Source organism: Callionymus lyra, chromosome 6 (genome assembly GCF_982586985.1).
Source record: "Callionymus lyra chromosome 6, fCalLyr1.hap1.1, whole genome shotgun sequence".
NCBI lineage: Eukaryota > Metazoa > Chordata > Actinopteri > Syngnathiformes > Callionymidae > Callionymus > Callionymus lyra.
The window spans coordinates 22,678,880-22,691,938 of NC_141823.1; the positions used below are offsets into that span (position 1 = coordinate 22,678,880).

General features: G+C 40.4%; 1 protein-coding gene across 1 annotated transcript; it reads left to right on the forward strand.

The window, feature by feature from the left end:
• The first annotated feature begins 2,069 nt into the window (after positions 1 to 2,069).
• Positions 2,070 to 10,485, forward strand: paqr5b (progestin and adipoQ receptor family member Vb). The gene is made up of 8 exons (XM_087794301.1): positions 2,070 to 2,323; positions 3,256 to 3,383; positions 5,247 to 5,452; positions 5,566 to 5,692; positions 7,215 to 7,259; positions 7,357 to 7,453; positions 8,131 to 8,275; positions 9,307 to 10,485. The coding sequence occupies exons 1-8, from the start codon at positions 2,270 to 2,272 to the stop codon at positions 9,561 to 9,563; spliced, it is 1,059 nt and encodes a 352-aa protein (XP_087650427.1). The 5' UTR covers positions 2,070 to 2,269; the 3' UTR covers positions 9,564 to 10,485.
• Positions 10,486 to 13,059: the final 2,574 nt, after the last annotated feature.

Here is a 13,059-nt window from a genome sequence, read left to right on the forward strand (position 1 = left end):
GCTAACTGTAGTTTTGGTAACATGTTTCTAGCTCCCCTAGTGTGGAGATAGTGTAACTGCAATGTGCTGCGTGAGCGGATTAAGGCTCTTGCTGTGTTAGTTTCTGGTTTTATTTTTGCTGGTAAGTTGATCAAGTCTCTTAGTAGTTCATATAAAACACTGGATCAGGTCAAAATGTTACATATCACGTCTTTAAACCTGAGAAACCTTCCTTCTGTGTCACGTTTTGCTTATGAAGTCATTTCTAATCCACATTGTGTGAGAAAGAAAACCTGTCAAATGACTCTTTTCAGAGGCTTTTAGTCCAACCAGCAAATCTAGCATGTGATTAAATCCTGTGTAAGTGAAACAATTCCAGTGTCAGGTCATTTATCAACATGATTCATTACCTGTGCTTCAGGAACGCTGACAGTGATAAGCATCAGTAAGTGAAGCAGAGGATCTACAATAACAAATAGAATCTATCGTACTTCAAATATTTCAGCACTTGTGTTGAGTCACCAATAACAATATGAATAAAACAACTTCTACTGTCCCTTTAACACGGGATGAATCATCAGCTGCACAGAAACATTTCTGACATGAAAACAATCTCAACTTGAACATCAAACATTAACTTGATTTCCTCCTGCAGCAGGACCGTCGGCGACGACGATCACTCCAGGTCCTGCGGGTGTGTCGGGTCACCGTGAGAGTGTCTAGAAAGTGTGATGGGAGAAACTTGTGTCAACCTTTCTTCCCAAAGTCGTTCCCGCCTTCTATTGTGTCGGGAGGTGATACTCAAGGAAGATCCTTGAGTTTCATGTCATTTATTCACTTGTACTTCTACATTCATGACATGATCTTCCAAACTGATAAAATATACTGTTGTTTGTTCTGATTTAATATTTGTATATCATTTGATTTTGGTATAAAAGTATATACTAATAAAAACATTAAAAGTAATAATTAACAACAGCAAAAAGAAGCAAATATTATAACCTTTCATTTGCTGACATTTCAGGATTTGTTGTTTTTTTTAGCTTTAAATGGATAAAAAATAGCTGATGTTTTAATTTTATTTCAGTTGTATTTTGTCATAATATTTAAAAGGTGTAAGAATCACTGATGAACTGTTGATGTCTTCTAAAGCAAAAGTGTCCAAACGTTTGTTCAAGGACGGCCACATTCGACAAACACACGTGTAGAGTGTTTTCACACTTTTAAGAGTCAAAATGTCTTCAAACAGTTCAAGCTAAAATGGCTAAAGCTAAAGTTCTTACAGGCTGATCTGTATTTTGGAATAAGCGTCAACGTTTCACTTTTTTTTTCATTATCTCAGTTTAAAATCTAGAATATTACAGTTACTAACACGAACCAATGGCCATGTAAAATGATTTAAAGGTCCTTAAATGGCCCACAGAAGGGACCGTTAGACACATTTTGTGGCCCTTGATTTGAAGTTTTTATGATTCCGGCAGAAAAAGAGACTCTTTGTGTCAGATTTGTGAGAGATAAAAATCATCAAACCAAATGTTGTTAATGCTTTGATTATATATTTCAGATGGAACAGATTCTTGAAAAAAATGGTTAAAAATGGTCCAAATTCGCGGTGAATCCAGAGAGAAAATAGGAGGAAAAGAGGAAAAAAATGCATCGAGACCTCAGAGTCCAAGTAAGAATTCACCTCCGGCCAGTTTGAGGCCCTGAATGAGGGCCACATCTTCACTGCCTTGACTTCAGTCCCATCAGAAGCTCTGCAGAAACTGATACTTCACCTGGATCTGAGATGAATCATATAAACAGACTCAATAAAACGTCTTCATACATAAACGTTTTTAATCATCGCTAACTTTTCACTGACAGGTTTATAACACGGTTGCTAACATCCTAAAACATTACTTTTTTAAACTTGAATAGTCAAGTTATTTAAACTAAAAAAGTTTATTTTACTCAAATTGAAGCTATTTTTAAACCTGCTTTGATTGATGGTTGGAAGTTCAAATGCTTCACTCGAGTCTTGAAAAACTTGTCTTGCTTAACAACAAATCTTTGTGCGAGTGTGTATGTGTGAGAGTGTGTGTGTGTGTGTGAGAGTGTGTGTGTGTGTGTGAGAGTGTCCACAGAGGCAACAGTGAGAGGCGTGGCTCAGGTGCACTGGATATTCTCGCTGGAGTTGAGGAGGGCGTAGGTGTGCGACGACATGGCAACTGGACGCTAAAAGACAGCGTCAGGCAGCGAGAAGCTTCAGTGGAGCCTGCAGACGCTGAGGAGTCACCAGGCCGAGGTCATGCTCAGCCTCATCAAACTTCCCAGAGTCGTCAGCGTCAACCAGGTGCCCAAAGTAAGTGTTTTCAGCACCGATCATTGTGAGGAGCTGGAGGAATAAACCACACAACTCAGTCAGAATAGCTTCATCCTTATGTGTTTTAATAGTAGTTACACATTAGCAGCTCTATTTGTGTTGGACAGTAACTTCCTCTGGTGCTCGCTAACAACTCTTACTTGATTCATGTGGACTTTAAGATAAAACTGCTTTTAGTCAATATCAACTTATGAATGAAGAAACATACAAATGATACATTTAAGAACTTTGTTAAAAATCATTAACATGTGACACAATAGTTTGTTATTGCTATTTTATTATAAGGATTTGTTATTTTTATAAACCTCGTAAGAATTCAAATGTAACTTTAAAGGTGTAAAACTATGTAAAACTCTGTGGCGTCAGAATATTTAATGGTTTGATTAACATTGCAAACATTGAAAAGTTTTTGTTCAAACTTGAAATTAAATTCAGCGTTTCTATATGGAAAGGTTGAGATAGTTTAAATTTGTTTTTAATTTGTTGGTTTCTACATTGAAACTTTGAATTCGTTTTCAATAATTTAATTTAGAAAATATATTTAAAATGAAAAAAAAAAAAAAAATTATATTTGGATGCCAATCATTCCAAATATGATTAAAACACAACATTTCAATATGAAAAGTCAAAGTTTCAATGTTTGGAAAGTTAACTTCCACTGTTCAATACTCTGATGTCGTTGATCTACTTCCATAAAGAACAGCAAAGTTCTACTTTAACAGGTTGTTCAACAAAATTCTTGATAAAATTCTTTAGATTATGAGTTAAAATCCAAAGATCTGTAAATTCTGGATTAGTGTCAACAGAACATAATCTTGACATTAAACCTTCATTAAAGCCACGAATCAGCACAATTTTCCAGTTCATCTTTGTTATCTTCATCGTGAATGAAACTCTTCTCTTCATCCCAGGTGTTCCACGAGTGTGGCATCATCTCCGGGTACCGACATCCTCGCAGCTCAGCCACAGACTGTATCCTGAGTCTGTTCCAGCTGACCAATGAGACGCTCAACATCTGGACACACTTCCTGCCCACATGGTACAGCAGCTCCATTAACTAGCAGCAACCTACTGGTCTCTCTCTCTGTCTTTATTTGTGTTTCACTGTGTATGGAAGCCTCACATTCACTTGACACCAGACAAGTTTGAGACTCACATGGACACAAAGTAGAGCTGCTCCATTTCAAAGTCTTGGTTTACCATGTAAGTTATTTAGACAAGTCTTCCCTGGACGTTAAAGTCCTTTTAATCTCATATTGTGGGTGAAGATTGCTGCCACACTTGGACTGATCTGAAATTATTCTTCATAATTCTTAGTGGAAACAAGTCGTTATCATAATAACTGAGCCTCACCTCTGCCCCCAGTTCTGAAGAGACCAGTCGAACCAGCACAACTGGCTCTCAGCGACTATATTAACGTGTATTTGGTAATAAGTGTGTGTTGAAGAACCTCACCCATGAACAGTAGCACACCGTGGTCAACAAGCAACACGTGAGCCGGTTTAGAAATATGTCTTCTGAATTCGTCATGTCACCTCCATGTCACGTTTTTGTGTGTGTTTGTTATTGTGCGTTTGTTATTGTGTGTGAGCAGGTGTGTACGTCTGTACATTTGTGTGCATGTATGTGTCTGTGCGTGTGTGTTAAGGTGTGTGAGCAGGTGTGTACGTCTGTACATGTGTGGGTGCATGTTTGTGCATGTGTGTGTGCTTGTACGAGTGTGTATTTGTCCATGTGCCTGTGCATACATCTGTGTGTGTCAGTGTGTATGTAAGTAAGTAAGTAAGTAATATTTATTTATATAGCGCTTTTCCAGACCAGGGTCACAAAGCGCTAAAACAATCAAAACAATACTCAAAAAAGTACATACTTTAAAGGTCAAGATAATACTGAGAACAACACAGTTCCAGAAAATCAAGGAAAAGCCTGAACAAATAGAAATTTGTGTATGTGTGTGTGTGTGTATATGTGTGTGGGCATGTGTGTTGGTTTGCAAGCTCGTGTGTGTGTGTATATGTGTGCATGTGTGGGTTAATGTTTGTGTGCATATTGTGTGTGTGAAAGTTTGTCTGGGTGTTCATGTATGTGTGCATGTGTGTGCATGTGTGTGTAAGGGTTCATGTATGTCTGTGTTAATGTTTTTGAGCATGTACTGTATGTATGTATGTATGTGTGTGTGAGTGTTTATGTGTGTGTTTATTCATGTGTGTGTGAGTGTTCGTGTATGTGTGCATGTGCGTGTGCGGGTTCATGTATGTGTGTGTTAATGAATGTGCGTATGTACTGTTTGTATATGTGAGTGTTCATGTGTGTGTGTTTATGTATGTGTGCATGCCTGTGTGTGTGTGTGTTCATGTGTGGGTGTCAGGGGGCTGTGGGTCGGTGGCTAATGAGCACATCTGGGGTTCAGGCTGCTTTATGAGCTGCTGCGTTCACTCAACTGTTGCAGTACAAAGCAGAAATAATGACTTCTAATGTGACACAGGACAGGTTAGCATGCTAGCAATACTCTGGACAGGTTAGCATGCTAGCAATACTCTGGACAGGTTAGCATGCTAGCAATACTCTGGACAGGTTAGCATGCTAGCAATACTCTGGACATGTTAGCATGCTAGCAATACTCTTGACATGTTGACATACGATCATGGTAAAGCTTAGTTGTTTCACACGGAGCTCCTGAGGGAGAGTGCAGGTTAAGAACGTGGTCAACATCTGGTTTTAAGAAGAGAACTTGTGTATCTTTTGTTCACAGATGTGAACATTTTGCAGAGGCTGTTCATTCTGTGTGTCAGACAGATGTATTGGAAATTCTGTCAGTTTATCCAAAACACAGATGTGATGACGGCGTGATAGAAAATATATATAAAAAATTAAATGTTTGACTTCCCGTCTCCGCTCACAGGTACTTCCTGTGGAAGCTGATCACGGTGATGCTGATGCAGACGCCATGGCAGGACCCCTTCACCTGGCCTCTGGTCATCTACCTTCTGTCCTGCTGTCTGTACCCGCTCATGTCCTGCTGCGCTCACACCTTCAGCAGCATGTCGGCCCGAGCTCGACACATCTGCTTCTTCTTCGACTACGGCGGTCTCAGCTTCTACAGTCTGGGTGAGTGGGAACGATACTGGACGATGCCTGAAGCTATGATGGGACAGAAATACGCTGGAGGGGGGACTCTTGATACTATTGGACCAGAGCTGAAGTATTCTTCTCCCCCTCAGGGTCAGCAATAACGTACTCGGCGTACGCTTTCCCGGACAGATGGGTCAACAGCTCTTTGCATCAGATGTTCGTTCCCATCGCTCTGGTCAACACGGTCGTCTGCACCGGCCTCTCCTGCTACTCCAGGTTTGCTTTAAAGTATTTTGATTTTTAAAATCTGGTCAAGAGATCCCTGTTTCGTCTGTGAAGAAGGCTCACGATCTGCAGGTCCATCTATGTTCCTGATCTCATCATGGTCATGGACCAACAAGATGGCCGAAATAGGGTTTCTCTCTTAGAGATAATGTGAGGAGCTCGGTCGTTCAGGAGATACTCAGAGTCAAACTCCTTCACACCGAGAGAAGCCAGTCGAGGTGGCTCAGGCACCTTTTAAGGACGCCTACCTGTGGAGTTTTTCCGGGTATGTATATGTACCAGGAAAAGTCCTCTGGGACAGACCCAGGTCACTTTGGAAAGACAAGGTCACCTGCTTGGTCTAGGAGTGCTTCAGTATTCTTCCAGAGGATCTTTCTTTCAAAGAAAAATAACACAAAGACAAAGGATACAAAGACTAACAGAATAGAACATCATGATACTTTTACTCCACTCCTACCCCAAACTCAGAATTAAACAATCTAATAGCACAAGGAATGAATGAGTCCTTGAGTCTATTAGTGTTGCATCTGGGAAGGAGCATTCATTCACTCCATCTGCTTCTCTGCTCACTGATGACAGTGTTCAGAGGATGACTGTCATCATCCATGATGGACAGTTGATTGTCCAGTGATCTCCTCTCAGCAACTCTCTTCTGATCAACCTGTCCAACCTGTTGACACTCCTCTTGGACACATTTCCACCCCAACACACCACAGCATAGAACAGGACACTGGCCACCACAGATTGGTAGAACATGCAGAGGAGCTTCCTGCAGATGTTAAATGATCGAAGCCTCCTCAGAAAGTACAGTCTGCTCTGGACATATCTGTGTCACAGGACCAGTTTGCACACCAAGGTACTTATACTGTAGTTGGGAACTAACTCCACCTCGTCGCTTACGATGGACACTGCAACTGGGTTTGTCCTGGACCTCTCAAAGTCCAAGACCAGCTACTTGGTCTTTGAGGTGTTCAGCTGCAAGTTGTTCCTCACACTCCAGTCCACAAAGTCACGTATCAGACTTCTGTACTGATGCATCCAACAATGGCAGTGTCGTCAGCATACTCATATATATATATAGATATATGTTTGGAAAGTGTCCGATGTACGCTTTTACACCTTGTTTGCTGTCATGTCATCAGTTTTTGTGATTGACAAACCAAGAGAAAAGTCAGAGTCTATCATGCTTAGGTTTTCTTAGGGAGTACCGAGGAAGTACCAGCCCATTCAGAGAGGTGTTGAGACAAAGTTGATGCCAGACAACACATACATTAATAAATGTATATATGTACAAATATACATACATTAATATATGTATATATGTACATATATACAGACCGACAGTATTTGAAATTAACTTATAACCCATAATGCACTGCAACAACTTTCATCAATATAAGATTGTTCTCATTTTCTAAAATGTCTTCCTGATAATATTTCAGTTTAAAAATAAAAAATATGATTCCTGTGCGACTATTTTGTTCGTTCAACAACAGCTTCGTTCTCTGTCCAGGCTTGGTGTTCCATTTCTACATTACGACCGTGACACTGTCAAGAGGTGAGTCTCTCTCTGTACAAGTCTGTGTCGCTGTAACGACAACAGACATATCTCTTCACAGCAGATACTTAACTATGTCCACTGTCTTTTGTCTCAGATTCCCAGAATGCCAAGCCCCGAAGTTCAGCAAAGTCCTGCGTGTTGTTGCCTTCGCCTTCCCCTACTGGTTCGACAACATTCCTCTCTTCTTCAGGGTAGGGCCGCTCTCCTCTGCCTCACACTGACACAACACACATGGTTGGACGACAAACCTTAACATCAGGACAGTTTAAAACATTGTCACATGGCAGCATTCGACTCTTGAGGTTACTGCGATACGAGGAGTCTCTCAAAACAACTTCACGTGTTGGATAATAATTACTCAGAACTGAGGCAATATTCCTGGAAATCATTTCCCTCACTTTAAATCAATGATATGTGATGTCAGAGCCCACTGAAAATTAACTACACCTTTTCGCTACTATCGAAGAAGATTGTTATAAAAAGTATTTCCAGCCTCCCAATCACAAAATAATTTAATAGAATCTAATGTTTCATGTGATTTATTGATATTTTTATAGTGTATTCATTATTTTTAAAACATGTATGTGTCATTCTATATGTGATAATGTTTTTTTTATTATACAATATTTAAAACACATACGAAAATAAATCAGCAATACAGAAACCGTGAATATCATCATTGTATTATGGTTGTCATTAATTACTCCTTAAATAGCAGTCAAACCTTTCAAATCCCATTATGCACTGCATTATTTGAAGCTCTTATAAAAAAGTGTGTGTTTCCGAGTTTGTCCAAAATTAATTAAAAATGGGAGAACTTTGTTTTTTCCGTGCGAGTGATTTTTAAATCTGTGACTGTATTTTTTAGGTGTTCTTCTGTGTAGGCGACGGATGTAATGACATTGACACGAACGTCCTGCACTTCTACCACATGGGTCTGGCCCAACTCACCGGCTTCCTGTTCGCGACACACCTCCCCGAGCGCCTGTCGCCAGGCAGCTTCGACTACATCGGTGAGATACGGGGTCATTAGTTTGGCTGAACGGTTGGAAATGTATGAAAGAATTTGAAAATACAGTACAGGCAGTTTGGATAAAACCTAACGGGTTCATTTAAAGTGTTTGCAATTTTCCAGTCTGGCTGACCTTTCGTTTCTTAAAGAACTGTCACTTGTTTATCTTGATTTATCTGATTGGTTCTTATCATAACATGAGTTCTAACAGTTGTTATAACACAAAATAAATAATGCTGTGTTTTTCAACCTGACGTCTGCACAACACAACTGATGGACCCAACTCTATTAAAAAGTCAAGAAACGCCACAAAGTAACCCACACAAGAATGGCTGGTGACGACGTCTTGAATAATCAAGAATAGTAGTTAGAAAATGGTGGCTACTTTGAAGGAAGCAGACGATAAGAAATATCAGTTATTTAAATTCACACAATTCCACATGTATTTGTTCATAGTTTCGATGCCTAAAGTGATAGTTTACAATCGAAATATTAATACAAATAAAGTAAGCACATTGACTGAAAAGGGTGTGTCCAAGCCGTTGTCCTGTGCTGTTTATCTGTACTGTGATCCACAAATGAACTGGATTGACGAATGTTTAACTCGATTGGTAAACGTGTAACTTAAAATAAATATCAAATCAAATTACAAAATAGGTTTTGAACACACACGCTCTCTTTAAACACGTGAGTTTTGCAACACTCCTGCCGCGGGTTACGATTGGTTGATGTGTAACAGGGTTTGTCTGTAAATTTGTAAATGTGTTGCGATGATGCAGTCCATCCAGCAGGGGGCGGAATTGCCTATGTTCAGCTAGACGAGCAAGAATCCTCTGTGAAGACCACCCACATTTCAAGCCCCTTGATCTCTCCTCTCAAGCCCCTGCTTCTGCAGACTCCCACCTCTCCTCTCAAGACCCTACACATTAGCTGCTTAAAAACTCAATACTATTGTAATATGTATACAGTTTTTTCAGTTGTGATCTAGGTTTGATTTCTGACTTCTGTCTGATGAATCGATGTCTCCTGTAGGTCACAGCCATCAGCTCTTCCATGTGTGTGGGATCCTGGCCACACACTTCCAGATGAAGGCCATAGAGCAGGACATGAGCACACGGCGGTCTTGGCTCCTCACACACTCCATGCCCATCACCTCCTCCAACACCGTCGGGGTGTCTCTCCTCTGCCTGGTGGTCAACATCGGTATCATCGTCCTCTTCAGCCTCCCTCTCCTCCGATCTCCTGCCGGCACCAGCAAGTCCTCCACAGAAGCCAAAGTGAATCGATGATGTCATTAAGATGGGCCAGCCAATATATTTATGATGAAATCGATTCCATATGAATGATATATTTAGGGCTTTTCTCAGTACAGATGACAATCTTACCTGCACAAAGATTTGAAACTGGGATAAGGTTTCCACACTCAGGATTTTTATCGTAGCACAGCGCCACCAAGAGGCTTGGAGTCAAGTCATCAGATAGATTTTGGAATTCTTGTTAAAACTTCTGCTTAAATTGTAAATTCAGTATTTATTTATTGTTTGTTATTTCGTGAAATGAGGATCAGCACCTGGAAGTTTTGTTTGCAAGAGAAGAGTACTTACCTGAAAACTGTGTTTGTACACAAATATTAATGTGTTAAAATATGTTTTACAGTTTCTTAACCCCCGAGTTATCTCAGGGTCATGGTGACCCAGAAACCCCAAAACAAATTGTCTCTGGGTCAAGATGAAAGACCTCCACCACGGCGTATATATTTATGAAAGCCAGGGATGTCGTTCACCTTCACCCAGAGACGACACAAGGGATACCACAAACACATTTATTTTCAGGCCTCCGGGGCCCCTTGACCCTGAGATAACACAAGTGTTAAGAATAAAGCAGATCCAGTTTTGCACTGAACTTTTTAAATGGATCTTCAGTGAGTTTAATGGACACATGTTGATGGTTTTCAGAGAAATAAACTGCTGTATCTAAAATAATGTTTAACAGAGTGTCAATGTGTTGGTATGACATGACTGGCACATGGTGGCTCGAGGGAGACATTCTTTAGTCAGAGTGATCAAAGAAACATCATTTGAAAAAAACCCAGCAAAGATGTCTATCATGCCATTAATTGCAATCTTATTTCGTTATAAACTTTTTGTGTATCTGCCTCATCATTCTTGAAGGGGCATGAAAACTACATTAAAAATATTTGTTAAAATCAAAGTTCCTTTTTTTGGTTCCCTTGTTATTTTACTTATCTTTAATGTTTCCTATTTCCCCAGTTTGGTGGATGCTTTGGTTCTTGATTCTTGGACTTTGAGATATTGGACTCTGGTTTTGTTTTTTGGACTTTTGTTATTGGATCGATTAAATGTTGTGTTACTACATCGTTGAGACTGATATGGGGTCATTAGTGTGGCTAAATCTTTGGAAATGTGTGAAAGCATTTGCAAATACAGTATAGACTAAAGCAAAGACAAAACTAATTGGTTCATTCAAAGTGTTTTTTATTTAGCCGATTGGTTCTTGTCATAACATGAATTCTAAAAGTTGTTATAAAACTAGCACAATAATGCTGTGTTTCAACCTGACGTCTGCACAACACAACTGATGGACCCAACTCTATTAAAAAGTCAAGAAAAGCCACAAAGTAACCCACACAAGAATGGCTGGTGACACCCCTTGAATAATCAAGAATAGTAGTTAGAAAAAGGTGGCTACTTTGAAGGAAGCAGACGATAAGAAATATCAGTTATTTCAATTTAGTTTGTTGAGTACACAATTCCATATGCATTCATTCATAGATTCGATGCCTTAAGTGATAGTTTACAATCTAAATATTAATGAAAATAAAGTAAGCACATTGACTAAAAGGGTGTGTCCAAACCTTTGGCCTGTGCTGTTTATATGTTCATCTCTACTGTGATCCACAAATGAACTAGAACACGGGTCGACAACCTTAACAACTCAAACAACCATTCTATTTCGTCCCTACTGACCGCCAGAGGCGGTGCTTCAAGCACTGAATGTATCCATCTCGCGCATGCGCTGTTCGAGTTTAATACCAACAAAGTCACCTGTGACCCCTGATGACCCCGGATAGGGTATATCTTCCGGTGACATCAGAGGATCTGTTCCTTTTTCATCTTCTCGCTGCGCAAGTAGCATGTCACCGAGCTAGCTCAAGGACTAGCTCTTTCGTTGCTGGTAGTCACGCGACTTCTGTCGGAGATGCGAAAATTTCGCCCTCCAGAGACTGCAACGAACTTTTGACGCGGAGAAGTTGTAGCGGCTCGCTGTGGACACTTCGGGAGATCGTCTTCGTTTGGCAAAGTACACATTTTCTTATCGTTGAATATCAGTACAACCTGTGGTACTCGCTTTTAAGGTAAGGTAAGGTAAGGTAAAACTCCTTCGGGAAATTGGTTTTCCCAACAGCCAGCAATTTTCCATAAACAATACAAAATAATAAATAAAAATAAAATACTAAGAAGAACATAAAGAGAAAAAGAACAAGATGACACAATCTAAGTCTAAAGTGAAGACAAAGAACATAGGTCAAAGAAAAACAACAAAGACAAAGGATACAAAGACTAACATAGAACAGAACATCCAGATACTCTCACTCCACTCCTGCCCCCGAACTCAGAATTGTACAATTTAATAGCCCGAGGAATGAATGAGTCCCTGAGTCTATTAGTGTTGCACCTGGGTAGGAGCATTCGTGCACTCATTCTGCTTCTCTGCTCACTGATGACAGTGCTCAGAGGATGACTGTCATCATCCATGATGGACAGTAGTTTGTTCAGTGATCTCCTCTCAGCAACTGTCACCAGTGAGTCCAGCTCCATGCCAACAACAGAGCCAGCCCTCCTGATCAACCTGTCCAACCTGTTGACACTCCTCTTGGACACATTTCCACCCCAACACACCACAGCATAGAACATGACACTGGCCACCACAGACTGGTAGAACATGCAGAGGAGCTTCTTGCAGATGTTAAATGATCGAAGCCTCCTCAGAAAGTACAGTCTACTCTGGACCTTCTTATATACATGGTCTGTGTTGCGAGACCAGTCCAGTTTCGGTTGTTATTTGATTTCTTTCGGTGACGAAGTGGGTTCGCTCCCTCTCCCGACATTGTATTCTTTATTTATATATCATTGAATATCAGTACAACCTGTTGTACTCGCCATTGGTTGTATTTTGATTTATTTCGGTGACGAAGTGGGTTCGCTCCCTCTCCCGACATTGTACTCTTTATTATACATCATTGAATATCAGTACAACCTGTCATACTCGCCATTGGTTGTATTTTGATTTCTTTCGGTGACGAAGTGGGTTCGCTCCCTCTCCCGACATTGTACTCTTTATTTATATATCAGTACAACCTGCTGTACTCGCTTTTGGTTGTATTTTGATTTATTTTGGTGACGGAAGTGTTTTCGCTCCCTTTCCCAACATTTATACCGCTGACATACAGCTACCTTTGAGTGCCGGTGCAACCTATTGCACTCTCTTGGTTATTTTTTACATTTGTTGGTCACGGCAGTGTTTTCGCTCCCTCTTCCAACATTTGTACTGCTGCCTTTTCAGCTACTGAAGTGGATTATTTTATATTTGTTGGTGACGACTTCGCTTCCTCTCCCAGCATTTGTGCTACTTCTATCGCATATGTGTAACACTCGTTGGTGAAGGCTGTGTTTTCGCTCCCGCTCCCAGCGTTTGTAATACTTCTCTCATATGTGTAAACACTCGTTGGTGAAGGCTGTGTTTTCGCTCCTGCTCCGAGCGTTT